This window comes from Tyto alba, unplaced genomic scaffold (genome assembly GCF_018691265.1).
Source record: "Tyto alba isolate M040663 unplaced genomic scaffold, T.alba_DEE_v4.0 Super-Scaffold_45, whole genome shotgun sequence".
NCBI lineage: Eukaryota > Metazoa > Chordata > Aves > Strigiformes > Tytonidae > Tyto > Tyto alba.
In genome coordinates, this window is record NW_024881321.1 from 5,760,305 (window position 1) to 5,778,839 (window position 18,535).

Sequence of the window (18,535 nt, forward strand, 5' to 3'; positions counted from 1 at the left end):
TGGGGGCTGGGAGTGAACAAGAAGCTGGGAGGGGACACAGCAAGGACAGCTGACCCAAATGAGCCAAAGGGGTATTATTCCATACCATATGATGTTGTACCCAGTATATAAACCAGTGAGAGTTGGCTGGGGGATGCCACGGCTCGGGGACTGGCTGTGCATCAGTCAGTGGGTAGCGAGCAATTGCATTGTGCAGCACTTGTTTTGTATAATCTATTACTATTACCATCATCATCATCCTTTCCTTTTCTTTCCTATTTGACTGTCTATCTTAACCCTCAAGTTTTACTTTTTTTTTTCTTCCCAATTCTCTTCTCCATCCCACTGGGAGTGAGCGAGCAGCTTGTGATGCTTAATTGGAGGCTGGGGTTAAACCACGACCCAAGGTCATAAACGCTGGAAGCAGGTGTTACTTTGTTGATCACAAATTTGCAGGTGAAGTTGCCTTTAAAGAAGATTGCCAGATTACTGCAAGTTACTAGTCCCACAGAAGGATTTAAAATTATAGAAATGCAACAGAAAGACTCCGGAAATAACGACAAAATCTGTAGCAATTTATCAGGAGGAGAAAGCGATGTAAAATTATTTCCAGAATGTGTTTAGCGCTCTCTTTTTATGATTTAATCTCAGCAACAAGACAGAATTTAACGTTTTAATCAAAATGTGACAGCATCCAAAATATGCTGTGATATTAATAGATGCTGCACAGCCATTTGTAGAGGTCTGCCTCCAATTCATGAAATTGTTATTTTAAATTTTCCATTGCTCTGCACCTCATCACACGTTTTAGCATGAGGCTAATATTATGCAAGGCAATACTAAATATGAAATTTCTACTTGCTCATTTACTTCCAGAAGTATTCAAAAATAATTATGGAAAGGTCAGATTTGAATGCCTTATTGAATCTTATTTGAATCTTATTCAAAAGATCCTTAAATTAGAATTCTATCTGCAGCATACATAACATTATTTCCTGTCATTATATTTGCTAACTACTGCATAATTCCTTGATAATTACTCAGCCTTTAGATAACAGCAATCTGCCACTACTACCAGACAAAATCCTCCTAAACCTCAGAGGAATGAGAAAGAGTTCCAGTAACTTAAAATTATTCTCTCAACTGAAAAAGTTATCTTCATATAAATATCGTGAACTTCCATATGAAATACTTAGCATGAAGTAAAAGACAAATTATGTATGTTCTCTGTCAAAACCCAGCCTAGATATTTTTGGGGTGAAAAGAACTGTAACCATCCTGTAGTCTTTTTCTGCATTTGGTAATCACTTATATCTCCTTTAAGTTCCCAGGATCATGAAGAAAAGTTAGATTTGATGTTAGAACTTAAAAGACAAAAAATAACCATGTTTAGATAATCCACACTGCATTTGTTGTTGCTGTGATAATATCTTGTTTCTGTTGTGTGACTTTAAAACACCTATCAGAGAAATTCTCTACTGCTGTAGCTGGGCTCCTGGTGATGTACATTCAGAATCTCCCTTCTTCTGTCAGAATTTTTGACTAAGATCATCTGTGTGCTTTCCCTGTATGAGTAATCAAGATCACAGATAGTTCAAAATTAGCCTGTAGGATTAAGACTCCTTATCTCTTTCCTTCCATTTAGTGTATGTTCATTGCTGTTATTGTTCTTAAAACCTGGTCTCCTCCTTTGCTTCAGGGAACATTAAGAAACAGATCCCACATATATAATATTTTAATTAAAAAAAATCCAAACCAACCAGTAATTACAAGAAACACTATACTAGGTATTTTGGGATATTTAAAGATTGATATTGTTCTCTAAAATATCACCTGGGGAACCACCTCATACATAGCTCATTTTTACACAGTGACTTTGAGGTCAGCTTGGGTTGACACAAGAACTCTAAAAGGTTTCAAGAGGAAGCCCAAATTCTTCATTACACATCATCAAATCAAAAATAGCCATTCTGCCCATAAATAAAATTTACCTCAAGTTGAACTTTTTGTTCTAAGTTCTTGTAAGTTCTCTGTAGTAGCTCTTTTGTGCCAAGAACTCCATACCACATCATGTTTTTTGTCCGACTTCTGAAAACAGGTAAAACAAGACTCACATATTGAAATACACACATTATTATGTCTTGTATTTGTAGGATGAGAAAAAGTTAAGAAAATCAGATAAAGAGATACGAAAAAGAAAATAATGGAAACATCTTGGCTTTGTTACTGACAGTTATATTACCTGCATTTTTCAGGGTGCTCTTCTCGCTTGTTATTAAATTCTAGTGAAATTTTTGCATCTAACCCAATTCCAAAGTAGTTGTTCATGACACATTTTTCTGAATAACCCTCCCTGTTAGAAGAAAAGAGATAATCAGGTGTACATTTGTACAGTACCTGGACACACAGAGCTTTGACCAAGATTGTGGTTGGTCTCAGAACAGATATATCAACCAAGAGATGTAAAGAGATGTTTCCTCTGAATCTCCCCGAGGAAACCCAACCGCAGTTGAAGAGACAGCTTGGCTGCTAGCTCCTTTGCAAATGCAAGTTACTTCCTGCAGGGCAAAGAAGAAACTGCACCCCACCCCATCCAGCACCGTCTGCACCATACCCAAGGTAACAGTGGGATACGAGGAAAGCGCTGCTCCGGGCATGGCTCTGAGGCAGTTGCACCGCACCAGGCCGGGCTGAGCACCCAAGCTGTGTTTAGGCATGCTGGTGCTAGATGTTTGGCTGATGCTGCTGGCACAGCAGTGCTTGGTTTTAGGGGAGCCACGGCCCACAATGCAGGTATACCATCCATAAGTCTCTGCCAATGCTACACCCAGTTCTGAGAAGCAGAGACAGCTTAGGACACAAAACTTCCACCTCACTGCTCCAAGTCCTTAGGGGAACAATCTTCTTCCTCCATTGCAAAGTGCCCAGACTTGCTTCAACATCTTGCTGGCAGCTGAGCTTGTGTTCAGACCAGCGATTTGGGCAGGAAAACCCCACTCTGAAGGACTGATGTCCTCCTCCCAGAGCGAGTGAGCAAGGGTTAAGTGGGCAAACATCTACTATTATTTCTCCTGCTGCAAGACAATTCTGCACTAGTTGTAACTAAAATGGCACAATCCAATTTGTTTTCAGACCTTGAGGTCTGAAAGACAGCAAACAAGAACTTCACAACGAAAAAAAAAAATACAAAAACATTTAAAATCAAGTTTAAGAAAAGCAAACGAAAGCAAAACAGTAAATTTGGAAAAAAATATTTCTTACAGAGAATCTGGATCCGGGTCAATAAATGGCGTAGCACCAAATGGATCGATGTTTGCTAGCAACATTTTGCTAATAATTGAACTTCCTGCAATAGAAGCAGCCAGACCAGCCCTCAAACCTGATTAGAAAAGAAACAGAAAAAAATAACAAAAAACCCCACTTTGATAAATAGAGAAGCATATATTGTCATAATAAAGCCACATACTGAGAGACAAAATTCATTATATCCATATAGGGAATGATTGCATTTCTATCTCAATTTTTACCTATATTGGTTATCTTTTCAGGTCTCTGGCTCTCTTGAGCAGAAAGGCAGCTATGCTGCAGTGCAATGGCTGACTCTTAAAATGCCACCATTGAGAAAGAAAAAAAAAAAAAAAACAAAGAAAATTCAGGATTTCAGGCCAACAATCACTGGCTGGCATAGTAACCAAATGGGTGACCTAACATCCGAAAAGACTACTAGAGCTTTTTACTTAGTTTACTCTTTATTTCCAAACTCTCAGTGATTTTCCTTTGGTCCTTTCCTTTGGAAACATTCCTAAGGAATACCCTTATTTTTACAACTGGCAGAATCATAGTTTAACTTAATTTGTGGAAAGATCAAAGCATCACCATGCCTACCTTGACTAATAGCAATGTCACTCTACAGAACACTGTGTAATGCATTTAAACAAAGGAAAGTCCTTTCTAAAAACTTTCACTTAAATTGACCTGAAGAAAAGTGTAAGCTCAGTTCCGTTATGTTTTAACTATACTAATGAAGTTAATCAAAATACGTGTTTTACTAGTGACTCCTAGTATTAATTGCATTTGGATAAGAACAGATTTTTTTTTTTCTAACTGTTTTTACTGCACAGCAGATTTATGTAGTTTCAGTTATCTGCTTCCAGAAAGGTATCTACAGACACCTCTTATTCAGTAGGTTGAACTTCACATGGCTCTGTCCCTCTGCCCCTTCATAGCCTCCACTGATTAGGATGAATGACAGAAGGACTTGGGGATATTTGTGGATGAAAAACTGAACACAAGCCAGCCACGTGCACTTGCAGCTCAGAAGGCTAACCGTGTCCTGGGCTGCATCAAAAGCAGCGTGGCCACCAGGCCGAGGGAGGTGATTCTGCCCCTGTACTCTGCTCTCGTGAGACCCCACCTGGAGCACTGCATCCAGCTCTGGGGACCCCAACAGAAGACAGACATGGACCTGCTGGAATGGGTCCAGAGGAGGGCCGTGAAACCCTGCGGAGCCATGGGGTTGTTCAGCCTGGAGAAGAGAAGGCTCCAGGGAGACCTTATTGTGGAAATATAGAGAGGGCTTGTAAGAAAGACTGAGACTTTTCACCAGGGCCTGTAGTGACAGGACAAGGGGCAATGGTTTTAAACTGAAAGAGGGTAGGTTTAGATTGGACGTGAGGAAGGAATTTTTTATGAAGGTGAGGAGACACTGGAGCAGGTTGCCCAGAGAAGTTGTGGCTGCCCTTATCATTGGAAGCAGCCAGGGTCAGGTTGAACAAGTCTTTGAGAAACCTGATCTAGTGAAAGATGTCCCTGCCCATGGCAGAGGGTTGGACTGGATGATCTTTAAAGGTCCCTTCCAACCCAAACCACACTGTTGATTATCTGATTCCAAGATCCTGAATTTCATTTTTCATCCTTCAGAATCAAAAGCAACACTTCTGCTTGTGTTGTGACAATCAGGAACCTTCTACATTATTTTGCATTTCCTACTATATGATACAACAGAGATGTGTATGTCGGTTCAAACAAATTCAGGGCATGAAGTAAAAATTTTTATTTAACAGCAAGCAGGGTAACAGAAGGCAATATTAAAGAAGTGTAAGGAACAGCAAATTTCAAAATCATAATTACCTGGGCAAATAATCCTAGTGTTAAGCACTGGGAGGTTTTCCTTGCTTGCAGCCAAAGCTGGAGCAGAGAAAGAGCCTGTCTGAGAATGGACACCTCGGCTTGTACGTCGGTCTGGAGACCTTGGTGCAGTTTTAACTGTGCAGCAGTAAAAGTAAGAGCACTAATTAGACCTGTTATGGCATTACCAAATACATAGTTTTTACAGACCTGAAAATATTTCAGAAGCACTAATTTAATCTGTTAATATGCCATGACAAATGTCCTTCCCTCTCACACCACAGTTTTTCTTCTAAATACAGGGAAGAAAACTCAGAAACAGATCATGTGACAAGCACGGATTAAAATTAACAAGTGTGCATGGCATTCAGTATTAGGAGTTCCCCAATTATGCTTCAAGCTACTAGAAAATACTGCATTATATCTACTTTAAAATGCAATAGTATTTAATGCTGTATAAGCCTTCTGAAAAATGTGTTAATGAAGTAATAAAAATGTAAATTTAAATTCAATCTATATTTACTTATAAATATACCTAGATTGTATAGTATATTATTATTTATAATAATTTTAATATAGATAGCTATTCTAACCCATAGGCCATGGAAATACCCAATCAACAGCCACACTATTTGCTTCAAGCAGCTAAACTGGGCCCCCTGCCTGCATCAGGTTTCTGAAAACATCAGACAGAACTCTGACATCTTTACGTACAGCCAAACTGAAAACTGCAACGGATGGGAAAAAGCCATGTTCAGACATACTTGTCTTCTACAGTTAGAGAGATTGTGGGGAACATCTGTTTCCCATCATTTATTTTTCACAAAAAAAAATAGCCCAGCAATTCCCCAAATAATTGAAATAACTTCTTTGTTAAAATTCTCCAGAAGATGGATCAATAAAACCTTGTGACTGATAGCAAGGTTTGGTAGCTGATGTAATTGTTGGTGACAAAGGCTCAGAAGAAAGAAAATCAAGGGGAAAGGGAAGATGTTCACAAAGAGTAACTGGTAGTTCAGTGAAGCCAGTTATCCCTGGGGCTGTCTTTGGAGTTGATGAAGGAGGATAGGCTTTCCAGAGGGCTGACCTCAGGTGCTGTAATTTACTTTCCTGGCAGAACTTCTGTCATGCAGATTGAGAGAATATGCCAGTGCCCACTTTAGCCGGGGGAAGTTAATCTTTGTGAAATTCAGCCCTGTCAGACGTAGCCAGAAATTGGTGCCCCAAGAAAGAAAGTTTGGGTATTACTGAATGCTTTGCTATAGCATTTGCATGTGCATATAGAAAGCTTTTGCACACCAGATGATCATAGACAGACATTTCCTGGCTACCTCTACTCCAAATTATCTCACATGTTAAAACTACTTCAGCTAAGGATAACTTCAACCATGACCATGTGAAGAAGCTCAGAACTAAAAATGATATTATTTCAAAATGATCTGATATATTCCTCTCAAAGCCTGAAAACTAATTCAGCAAAAATAGAATGATTAGGACTAGCACCAAGAAAGCAGAAGAAAAACACCACCGGGAATGTGGTGGGAAGGAAAAAACACACCCTTTTTTGTGGCAAGGGGGAGAGATCAGTTCACATCGGTCATGATAACTCAAGTCTGAGAGTAACATGGAGGTACTGTATGAAGACATTAATTGAAAGAAAATGCAGAGTGGGAAAATCTACAGACAAGGGGAATAATAAGAACCAGGGTCTAGAAATTGTGTTAAATTCGGGACGGGATCTGGGCATTCACTTTTTTTTAAGTGATGATCATCTAGCACAGAACAGGCAATGAAATGGCAAATTCTTCACCCGCTTGTATCCCAAGAATAACATTATACACCTTTCTGGATGACTTGAGTAAGTCAAACAGAAATTATTAGATGCAGGACAGGGATAAGTGGGTGAAATTTTCTGAACTGTTTTATATGAAAGGTCTGGCCAAGGGGACTAACAGCTCCTTCTGACTTTAACATCTGTATAACAGCCTTAGCAATTATCACAAAATGCTACAGTATTGCATGATAACAATACAACACAATGATTTCTACCTGTCCACAACAAACCACTGTAACAGCGTTAAAAAATGAAAAGGAATAAAACCTGCAAGTGACATCTAAGAAGAGTTATTAAATATTTAGATGAAGGTTATTAGCATATGGAAAAATATTATCTTCATCAAATGACCAGGAAGATCCTCGAAGGGTAAAATATAATATTCAGAACAAAATTAGCATTAATTTTTCATAATGCTACTGAAAAATTCACACTATTCACACAGTCTGTTCTCTCTGTACTTGGGAACAGGGCGGTTATATTAAATAGGAAAATCAACAGAGCAGATGCTCTTTATTTGACAGATGAGACTCATGGGGATAACTGCAATAAAGATAAACTTTTGCTGTTCATGGTCTGATAAAAACAACAGAGCCCTAATGAGTAAAACTGATGTTTCATTGCAGATAATTGAATTCATGTTTCATGCTTTGTCCCTAAACACCTATATTCCACTGACAGCATTAATATGCACTCTATTTCACACATATCAGATGTATGAAGAATAACAGAACTCACCAATAAATGCAGAAATTGTATCAGCAAGAAACAAGGGGTTTATATCTATTTCTACATATGGATATACAGATCTGTATATTTTCATTTTTTTATGTATTTATGACAGTAGGATTGGGTCATCCATAGGGCCAGTATCCTCTATGAGCTACTATTGAAACTGGACAACCAACAAGCACTGATTCCTATAAACAAGGGAAAAGGAGAGGGGCCAATCTAGAGACAATCACTGGAGGAAGTCTGACATCCATTCCCGGAGAAAAGGAAATGTGATATTCTGAATCAACAGAAGCCCCACGAGGCTAATGTCATATTTCTAAAGTAGGAGCTACTGACACAGGCACCAGTTTCAGAGCAGAGCCTCATGAGGACACCACCTTTTAAAGATGCTGGTGTGGGTTAGGGTAACAGAAGGAGATGCAAATCCCAAACAAATTCGCTCATTTTGTCACATGCAGTTGCTCACCAAATGTCTAGAGGATGGGTTTTGCTGTCCACCAGCTACCACTGTTTCATCTCGAGACCTCACCTGCAGTGCATCACTGTCCACTTTTGTAATACGGCAAAAACTGAAATTTCCACCTATAGTAGGAAGCAGCTTTTCTAAAATTACTACACAGCTTGAGACTCTTGAACAGCCCTGGCACATGAACTACTAATCAACACAAAATGCAGTATTGATGTTTGTGATGGAAAATGTCCAAACATGAATTCTGGCTGGATTGGCTTGGTGCCAAAACCAAGCAAGGGAGGAGGTAAATGAGGGTCCCATACAGACAAATCATCCTTCCTTCTTCCACTGCAGCCACTCACTGGCAGATTTCATAAAGGACACATGAAGGAGAGATTTTATCCTATCATTTGAATGTGGGAATTAGTAATCTGCTATTTTAGGAGATGACTATTATCATTATTACCAATATTATTATTATTATCAACAACACCATTTAACACACAGTAACCAAACAATTAACAGCCAAAAGGAAAGCTTAGTGACAAAACGGGCTATTACTTCATGAAAATGCTACCTTCCACGCAAGTTGTTTTAAACTCAGATCATTCAATACTCTGTTTGCTTTATCGATTCAAATAATACAACTGTGTTCTTTCTGTGGCATTTTAAAACCCAGCATGGGCTACCCATGCTGTCCTCCTTTTTTTGGAGCGTACCCTGCAGTGCCCCAGTGCAAGGACAGAATGATGCTCCCTCCAACAGAAAAGTAGGAGCACTTAGACAGCTGCAGATAATAAAGTCCATCCAACCAAGGACAGAGCAGGTAGTGGGCTCTACACCTCAGAAAGCATGAGTAGCTTGGTATAGTGGCTTGCTGTGTGGCTTGCTATACAGCAGCCTATAGCTGTGACGAACTAGCTGGACCAATGACCTGTATTTGGGACAACAACGCAAGAAATTTTTCATGGGAAGGAGCTATAGGATATCAAAGACTTTGGTTTAAATTTCTGTTCTGGATTAGACAAATAAAGGAGATGACTTTAGTACTGCCACTTCTCATGAGACTTCCATGCTCCAGCTTCTATTACATTCTTTCCTGCTTTATGGTGTTCCACTTCATATAGAAGACTTCAATATTCATTCTCTTTGTTCCAATAACTGTCTCAGGGCAAGTTCCCAGCTGAGACATCAGGGTTTTGTTGTCAATACAATGACTACATATGTCTGTTTCACACAATTTGAAACCCCCTCAACAGTAATGACTGACAGAAATTCCTGTAATATGCCCTAAAATGCCTATGACTGAGACATGCTATTGCCACCAATGCCTAGGCTCTAGACCCTGCTCAGGTTTATGCAGAAAGGTGAGTGCAAACACTGGATTAAACGCAGGCACTTCTCTCCCCCACAAATACCTTCTCAGCTTTGTAAATACATTCCAAAAGACTGTTGTTCATGTCATTTCCAGCATTTTTCCCTTAACTTTTATTTATCCAAATCTACTAAAATTTGTGACTAGTTTCCAGTGAAACAGGATGCTAGTATTTTTTAATTATGGAGTCAACTATTCTTCATAATGCACCTATAAGGAAACTGTATAATTTTAAATTATTTTATTCCTAATTGACTCACTTGATGGGGACTCAAGTTCCTTTGTATCTTCCTCTTTTTCCTCTTCTTTGGATTCATCCAATTCTTTGCTATATTCTAGTGAAGACTGGTTCACTTGTTCTTCACTATGAGCATTCTGCTCATCCACAACTGCTTATTTAAAAAAATAGATGGAAAGTTTAAAGATTTTTAAAGAAAAACTGCACACATGGAAAATCAGCTTCTTTTTTCCTGTAGCTTTAAGTTTAAAAATATTAACAAAAGGTTTCTATGACCAATTCAGTGAAAAAGTCTAGCAATCCTTTGCCCATTGATAAAGATTTGCTGTCAGATATTTTCATTTTGTGGAGGATAATAGTTACAAAATAAGCACACTTTTATATATGCATTCACATGCATATATATGTATTCATATATGCAGACAGACAGTCATCAACATCCAAAGAAGCTGCATTTCTTTTCCTGCAGCCTGTAATACGCACATAATTTTATCTGTGTACAAATGCAGAAATCAACCTTTAATAATTACAGTTTATGCTAGTTTAAAAAAAAAAAAAGAAAAAACCATCGTTATTCTATCAGCAAGGTTCAAAATGCTGCCAATGTGCACCTTTTTCTGCTTGTTCAATGATCTGCCTCACAGCCTTCTTCAAGCTGTTCGCCCGGAGCATTAACTGTTCCCTTGGTTTGAAGAGTTTCTGGGTGGAAGACTTTGAGACACACTCCGCTAATTTCTCTTTACTTTCAGACAAGGATTCTTCACTTGAAAACTCCTCTGCTTCTTCTTCCACAATGGGGGGAGTGACGCCTGGGAGAATGGGAGCAGCCTGGGCTTCGGTGTGAAGAGCCTGGAGCAACAGGTCTAGCTTCTCGTTTAACTCGGAGCACTAAGACAAAGTGGAAAAGAACACACACAAACAGAAGACAGAGTGAACGTGTGAACACTTTTAGGAAACTGAGAGCAGATTATATTTAAAACTGTGTCTTAAGTGTCTATGTAATTGTTTATGTAAAATCCAAACCTAGGTTCAACATTTTGGAATATCATATTATGAGTACGTCTGTGTGGTTTTTTTGCAGATGTACCCAGTGACACCCAATCAGATTAGAGTAATTATAACCAAAAACCACTAAACTAGGATTAAAATAACACGCCATTCTAAACTCAGCCTGCCACATAGCTAAAGTACAGGTTAGATTTTACTTCTCCTGATGGCCTGCAGCACGGAGAACCACCACAGATTTGCCCATGCCCTGCATTATAAGAAATTATAGGTGCTCAGTACCCCAATTTGGAGAGATAATCCATGGGGACATGCCCACCTGTTAGACTGAGACACATGGGGTTGTTTTCACAACACAGCTGTACATTTAAGCAAGTGAGTTGTCACAGAGTAAAGAGGCTCAAGCCAGAACCAAACACTCAAACATCTCTACCCATCACTAAGCAGTTGCTCTCTCTAGGTACATTGGAAAAGAGGTGATTTTCTGTGCTTAAGGGAAAGGAAACCAACATTGTCTGTCCTTGGAACAGTAAAAAAGAAACATTCCTTACTAAAATGTGCACCAAATAGAAATGTGAAACCACAAATTGCCATTTAGCAAGTATATCTCCTGATTCTGGGTTTGTTATTTTGGTTTGTTCTTTTCATTTCAGCTCATGTAAATTTTGTTCCTCATAGCAAATCCCTCTGGGTTTTTTGTTGTTTATTTTTTTTTTTCAATGCTTTTGCAACACAATCTCTAGAATTTGCAGCTTAAACCATTATTTTTAACATTGTAGTCTCTCTTCCCTTCATTCTCTCAGCATGCTTTCTCTTAATTATCCCACTGTTTTCCTGTAGCTAAATTAATCCCTAAAAGTATAACTCCTAACTCAACACATTTCCTTTTATCTCTATGTATGTTACCATGAACTTTATCCTTCATGATGGAAAGAAGTGTAAACAGAATTTATAGAAATCTTACAGTTTAAAGATGGTTTGGAAATAGCTGTTCTATACAATAAGAAGAGAAGAACTGAAAGCCAAGCTGAGCAACCTGGAGCAATTTGAAAATTAAACACCCATGAGCTATAAATGTTAAAAAACCTGTAACTTTAAACCAGAACATAGTCATAGTCTTACTTTAATGGCCATAGCATCAGCTTCCTCTGCATTTTCCATTGGTTTTTCGTAAGTCTTCCCTATTTTGGCAACAAAGTCCTTTACAGTTTCACATAATATTCTTCAGATAAAAAAAGGAGAGGGGAGAAATCAAATGAAATAAAATAGATATGTTTTGAATATTAAATCTTTATGGCAATTTATTAATATGCATACTGCTATACATCATTCTTGTTGGAAACTGAACTCTGTAATCATACTTGCAAAGTAGACGGTACTCTTCTCCATGGCCTGCAAAATTAAAGTGATAAACTTTAAAACAAAAACTCTTTCTCCCTTTTATTTATGCCTTTGCACACACTGTATCTTACTTCTTAGAAATTAAATAAACACAATTTCATCTATTCCCTTGCTTCTACACCTTCCATACCAGAGGAGTTAGCAAACTTGTATTCACTTTGATAACTTCACACACAGGCTTCCAAATTCCCATGCAAAGATGGATCCTAGAAACCATGGAGAAAATCTGACTTTAATGGAGCACTAAGATGAAAGTATATGGCCACATGAGTCCCATTGCACAGCTCTTGCTTTTGAACCACAGCTGACACTAAGGCATATTTGTGCCAACTACAGGGGCTGCAATGAATTTTCATTGTGTAAATCAGAGAAAGACTTGGTTCTTATTACCTACACTGCATACAGACAGCAAACTTACTAATGAGGTGTGGATAATTGCTTAGTACTCTTCATTTGGTTGAAATTTATTTGACAGAAACTAAATAGATTTAACAAGATACTGAACCAATTTAGAATCTGGAGTTATAATAATACCCTGCAGTTTAACATGTGCTATGGATACGTTAAAAGTGAAATGTTATTAACTTGCTTTCAGCGGGGGGGGAAAAAAAAAAAAAAACAACACAATGTAATGACATTCAGAGGTATTTTTGAAGATTCTATGACTGGTCTTTTGCATATCATAAAATAAAAGATTTTTTTTTCACAGAGAAGGTATAAACAGAATACTTCTGTTTTCAGATGATGTCCACGATTTGCCAAGTAATTATAACTCATTTTTAAGTGTTTGGGGGAAAAAAACCCTATCGTCTGAGACCACTATTGATTGAGTTGATATAGACAGAGCTATGACAAAGCTACCTAGCCTGAAGTTCTGATTCACATTGATGACATTATTTGTCCTCTTAAAGATATGGATATGCATAAAACAAAACAGAAGAAATGGAATGTAAAGTAGATCACATATTCACACTACTAACAGTAAGTTTCATATTTAAGCTGCATGCAGGAGTGATTTAAAAACACTTTACATTATGTGATTTTTTTAAAATGTTGATGTGTTTAGTATTAAGCTATCCATTATAATTGTACCATATAAAAATTTTGCAGAAAAACTTCTACTCTAAAAGATATAAATCAAGATATATTAAGCCAAGCCAGCTGGGCCAGCCATAAGAAAATCAGGCTTAGGCAGAAGGTTATTATGGTGATGATGTTACACAGGGGATTTATCCCACACATTGTACGTAAAACCAATCAACTCACTTGGCAGATGATATGACAACTGAGTGCTGATCAGAATTGAGAATTTTTGCAAGATGAGCAGCAACTGAATCCTCATAAGCAGATATCTGAAAACAGAGAGAAAAAAGACTTCAATTTCCACACATTTCCATAGTTTAACACCAAGTAGTGAGTTAAAACAGTTCCAAAAATAGCAGGATTTCCATTTCAGATCTAATACAAGGGCAAGCAGCTGGCAATGTAGATTCTACCTGCATACTGTATTTTATGTACCAGATTTTTAATATTCAAAATAACACTGCATCTGAAAACTTGATCCACAGCTCCTTTCCTCCTGTAGAGAAAACAGTAAGTTATTTGTAGGCTAAAAATAGTCCATGAGGCCAAAAAAGAATCTAATTTCCTTTTAGATTTATAACAACCTATATCTAATATATTTTATTCTTAGAACAAGCAAAGTTTCTCTCAAACCAAGCTGCTCAACTAAGAATAAATCAAAAGTTTGCAGTTAACATCTTGAATTTTCTTTTTACTGTCAGATGGGCTCTTATTACCAAAGTACCCCTACTAATAAAGGCTGATAAAACTGGTATAATGTTATCAAAACCAATCCTTAAGGAGCAAACCACTTAGGGCTTAGTCTTGACAAGAATGTTTGGGAGAAGAAATGTGAGCACTGCCTGTCTTTTCTTGCACAGAAGAATTGTAAGTTCTGAAATACTCAGGAAAAATTTTGGAACGGATCAGAAATGCATTCTCACACACTGTATCCTGTCTCAAAATAGATATGGATCCAGACTCAATTTTAGAAGGAAATTCTAACTAAATTCCAAATCTAAAGCTAAAAATAAATGCAGTTCTTAAATTTTCTGATGGCTCCCTTTAAGAAATCCTTTGAATCTCTTAGTGTGTTTTTGCTGTTGATATGGAGCAGGCAGATATAGCACCCTTTTCTTCCTCCTAAACCCCAGCCTTAGTTGCACAATTCGGACAGTAAATCTGTTTTCATTTCAACAGGAAAAAAAAACCCTGTTGTTGTTCAAACATCAGTATAAGATTTCTAGAACCAAACCAAGTGAAATAAGTCCTGTGAAATTGGAGGAAAGAAGAAAAAAAAAAGAATCGGATTTGTACTTCTATTTACTTTTTGAACTGCGCTTTAATACATTACCTATGGTAAAGTTAGTTATTCTTTTTCTAAAATATCATAACCCGATAAATGAAGCAAAAAATGTGAGAACAGAGCTTGAACAGGGTACTCAGAGGAAAATTGCTTTGTCCGACTCAGAGTAATGACAGGTAACTATAGCCTACAGAACTAATTTTCCAAAAAAGTTTTATATGAGCAGTTCCATTTTCAGGAGTGGCTACACATAATTTCAAAGCCAGAACTAACTACAACAAAATGTATATTTTTTTCTCTACAAGATGAAGATACACTTGAAAATTTTAACCGTTTTGAAAAATTAGAGAAGATAAAGCCTGAGTCTGCATTGCTGACACTGGAAACAGAGCTGTGTGAAAAGCAACCCCATTGCTACCATGACAGGAATGCTGGCATGGAAGGATGACTCGTTAGGAAGGACAGGAAGGGGGAATGAGGAGGAGATGTCACCTTCTATGTCAGTAACCAGCTGGAGAGGATGGAGCTCCACCACGGGATGGGTGAGGAGCCAACCAAGAGCTTATGGGCAGGACTAAAAGGAGAACCAGAACAGGTGACATTATACTGGGGTTCTGCTTCAGGCCACCTGACCAGGAAGACCGAGCAGATGAGACCCTCTACAGACAGATAGGAGCAGACTCACGTTCACAAGCCCTGGTCCTCCTGGAGGATTTTAACCACCCCAGTATCTTTATTGGAGGGACAACACAGCAGGGCATAAGCAATCCAGGAGTTTTCTAGAATCCATTGATGATAACTTCCTTCTCCAAGTGACAGAGGAGCCAATGAGGAGAGCTGCAACGCTGGACCTTGATCTCACCAACAAGGAGGGGCTGGTGGGGAGTGTAAAGCTCAAGGTCAGCCTTGGCTGCAGTGATCATGAAATGGTGGAGTTCAAGAACCTTAGGGCAGCGAGAAGGGCGCACAGCAAGCTCAATACCCTGGACTTCAGGAGAGGGACAACAGGGGCAACAAGAAAAGCTTCTATAGGTATGTTGGTGATAAAAGTAAGACTAGGGAAAATGTGGACCCTATCCAAAAGGAAATGGGAGACATGATTATCCAGGATATGGAGAAGGCTGAGGTACTCAATGACCTTTTTGCCTGTCTTCACCAGCAAGTGCTCCAGCCACACCACCCAAGACCCAGAAGGCAAAAGCAGGGACTGGGAGGATGAAGAAATGCCCAGTGTAGGAGAAGGCTGAGGTTTGAGACTGTCTAAGGAACCAGAAGGTGCACAAGTCCATGGGACCTGATGAGATGTATCAGTGGGTCCTGAGTGAACTGGTGGATGAAGTGGGTAAGCCACTATCTATCATATCTGAGAAGCTGTGGCAGTCTGGTGAAGTTCCCTCTGACTGGAAAAGGGGAAACATAACCTCCATTTATAAAAAGGGAAAAAAGAAGGACCTGGGGAACTACAGACCAGTCAGTCTCACCTCCATGCCCAGCAAGACCATGGAGCAGATCCTCCTGAAAGCTATGCTAGGGCACATGGAAAATAAGGCCACTGGTGACAGCCAACATGGCTTCACTAAGGACAAACTGTGCCTGATAAATCTGGTGGCCTTCTACAACAGTGTTACACTGTTGGTGGGTAAGGGAAGAGCAACTGGCATCATCTACCTGGACCTTTTGAAAGCATTTGACACTGTCCCACACAACATCCTTGTCTTTAAATTGGAGAGACATGGATTTGGTGGATGGACCACCCAGTGGATAAGGAATTGGCTGGATGCTTGTACTCAAAAAGTTGTAGTCAAGGGCTCGATGTCCAAGTAGACACCAGGGGTCAGTATTGGGACCAATGCTGTTTAACAGCTTTGTTGGAAACGGACAGTGGATTGAGTGCACCCTCAGCAAGTCTGCTGACAACACCAAGCTGTGTGGTGTGGTTGACATGCTGGAGGGCAGGGATGCCATCCAGAGGGACCTTGACAGGATTGAGAGGTGGGCCCATGCAAACCTCATGAAGTTCAACAAGGCCAAGTGCAAGGGCCTGCACAAGAGCTGAGGCAATCCCAAGCCTGGGAGGTAAGTGGATTGAGAGCAGCTCTGCAGAGAAGGACTTGAGGGTATTGACAGATAGAAAACTGAATATGAGCCAGCATTTGCATTTGCAGCTCAGAAAGCCAACTGTGTCCTGGGCTGCATCAAAAGCAGTGTGGCCAGCAGGTTGAGGGAGGTGATTCTCCTCCACTACTCTGCTCTCATGAGACCCCACCTGGAGTGCTGGATCCAGCTCTGGGGACCCCAACATAAGAAGGACATGGACCTCTTGGATTGAGTCCAGAGGAGGGCCATGAAGATGATCAGAGGGCTGGAGCACCTCTCTTATAAGGGCAGGTTGAGAGAGTTGGAGTTGTTCAGCCTGGAGAAGAGAAGGCTCTGGGAGACCTTATAGTGGCTTTCCAGTAATTAAAGGGGGGTACAGACAAAGATCAGGAGGGACTTTTTACAAGGACATGCGGTGATAGGACATGGGGTAACGGTTTAAAACTGAAAGAGGGTAGATTTAGATTACATAGAAGGAAGAAATTCTTCACAGTGAGGGTTGTGAGGCACTGGCCCAGGGTGCCCAGAGCAGCTGTGGGTGCCCCCTCCCTGGAAGGGTTCAAGGCCAGGTTGGACGGGGCTGGGAGCACCCTGGGCTGGGGGAAGGGGGCCCTGCCCGGGGCAGGGGGGTTGGAACTCAATGATATTTAAGGGCCCTTCCAACCCAAACCATTCTACGATTCTATGAAAATCCCAGCTAGTAGAGCCCCTGCCCTGTTGTAGCTCTATATCCAGCAAGCTGTCAAAGGTTATAACCTCCTTGCCAATTATTAAATTATTCAAGAACCTGCTGATTAATTGTTGCTTCTCAAGTACGTTTGAGCTAAAGTTGATATGCATTAACTTTCTTAGGAATATATTATTTTCTCAGTTTTAGTCCGAGTTTCCATGCCAATTAATTTGATTAAGTATCTCCCTCTCTCTCAAAATTGAAATCTCATCAGATAGGACAAGCACAAATCTAGTCTGAAAATAGACTACACTTTTCTTTGAGGTCACTTACAATTTCGAGCTCTCTGAAAGAACAAAGTGGGGTGGTATCACCTGAACTAACTCAAGCTGCAAGAAACTTCTCTCTTTCTTTCAGAATGCAACCTTTGCCTTTGAAATGTTGGCATTTTTTTCAATGCTTATTCAAAACTCAAGATAGCAAACATTTTGCTTTTATGTATATATTAACAATATCTTTATTTATATGTATTTTAATAGTATATATAGTATTATACAGTAACATAACTAAATCATATAGTTATATACTAAATATATATTATGCTCTTATACATAACTATATAAATATATAATGTTATTGTATTGCATAATAATATAATACTATATTATGGTTTTATATAAAACATTATACAATATATATAAAACTAATTCATAACACATATATATTAAAATATATGTTTTTCAGGAAGAAATTTTTATGGCTGCTCTGCTTAAGACTCCTTACCTTCATTGAATTTTGGCAATATGGAACTGGAAACCCTAATTACTTGAGATATATGCCATGAACAGACGTTAGCTCAGTTAGCAGATCATAAAACATTTTTTTTTCACACAAATGTTTCAATTATAAATACTGTCATCCCAGAAGCTCAAAGTTAAGTATACGAAGCAACGACACAAAAGTAAAAGTCCACCTGGCATTCCTCTGACTCTTCTGCAGTCACTGGAAGAATAGAAGGCTTTGTTGGTAATTTCAGTTCATATGACATTATACTCCACCTGAAAGAAACACAACAGCGTCTAGTTTTCCAGATTGTTAGATTTATCCTTTCTCTAACATATCAACAAAAACAAAATTCATGGTCACACCACACAATAACTTCTTAAAAAAAAAAAAAAAAAAGCAGCTTCATATTTAATTGTAACCTAACTGCATATGGGTGAAATATTCTAGATTAATGGTAATAATTTGTTTT

The 18,535-nt window shown here is 38.9% G+C and overlaps 1 protein-coding gene across 2 annotated transcripts in view; it reads right to left on the bottom strand.

The window, feature by feature from the left end:
- The window catches only part of DGKH (diacylglycerol kinase eta), a 167,225-nt gene that overhangs the window by 22,973 nt on the left and 125,717 nt on the right, over positions 1 to 18,535 (bottom strand). For both annotated transcript variants that reach the window (XM_042806159.1, XM_042806160.1), the window contains 9 exons: positions 18,254 to 18,338; positions 13,412 to 13,497; positions 11,867 to 11,966; positions 10,351 to 10,627; positions 9,762 to 9,890; positions 5,110 to 5,244; positions 3,241 to 3,358; positions 2,222 to 2,332; positions 1,971 to 2,067 (listed from right to left, as the gene is read on the bottom strand). In XM_042806159.1, coding sequence (XP_042662093.1) covers positions 1,971 to 2,067; positions 2,222 to 2,332; positions 3,241 to 3,358; positions 5,110 to 5,244; positions 9,762 to 9,890; positions 10,351 to 10,627; positions 11,867 to 11,966; positions 13,412 to 13,497; positions 18,254 to 18,338 — 1,138 coding nt within the window. The remainder of the gene's footprint in view (positions 1 to 1,970; positions 2,068 to 2,221; positions 2,333 to 3,240; positions 3,359 to 5,109; positions 5,245 to 9,761; positions 9,891 to 10,350; positions 10,628 to 11,866; positions 11,967 to 13,411; positions 13,498 to 18,253; positions 18,339 to 18,535) is intronic.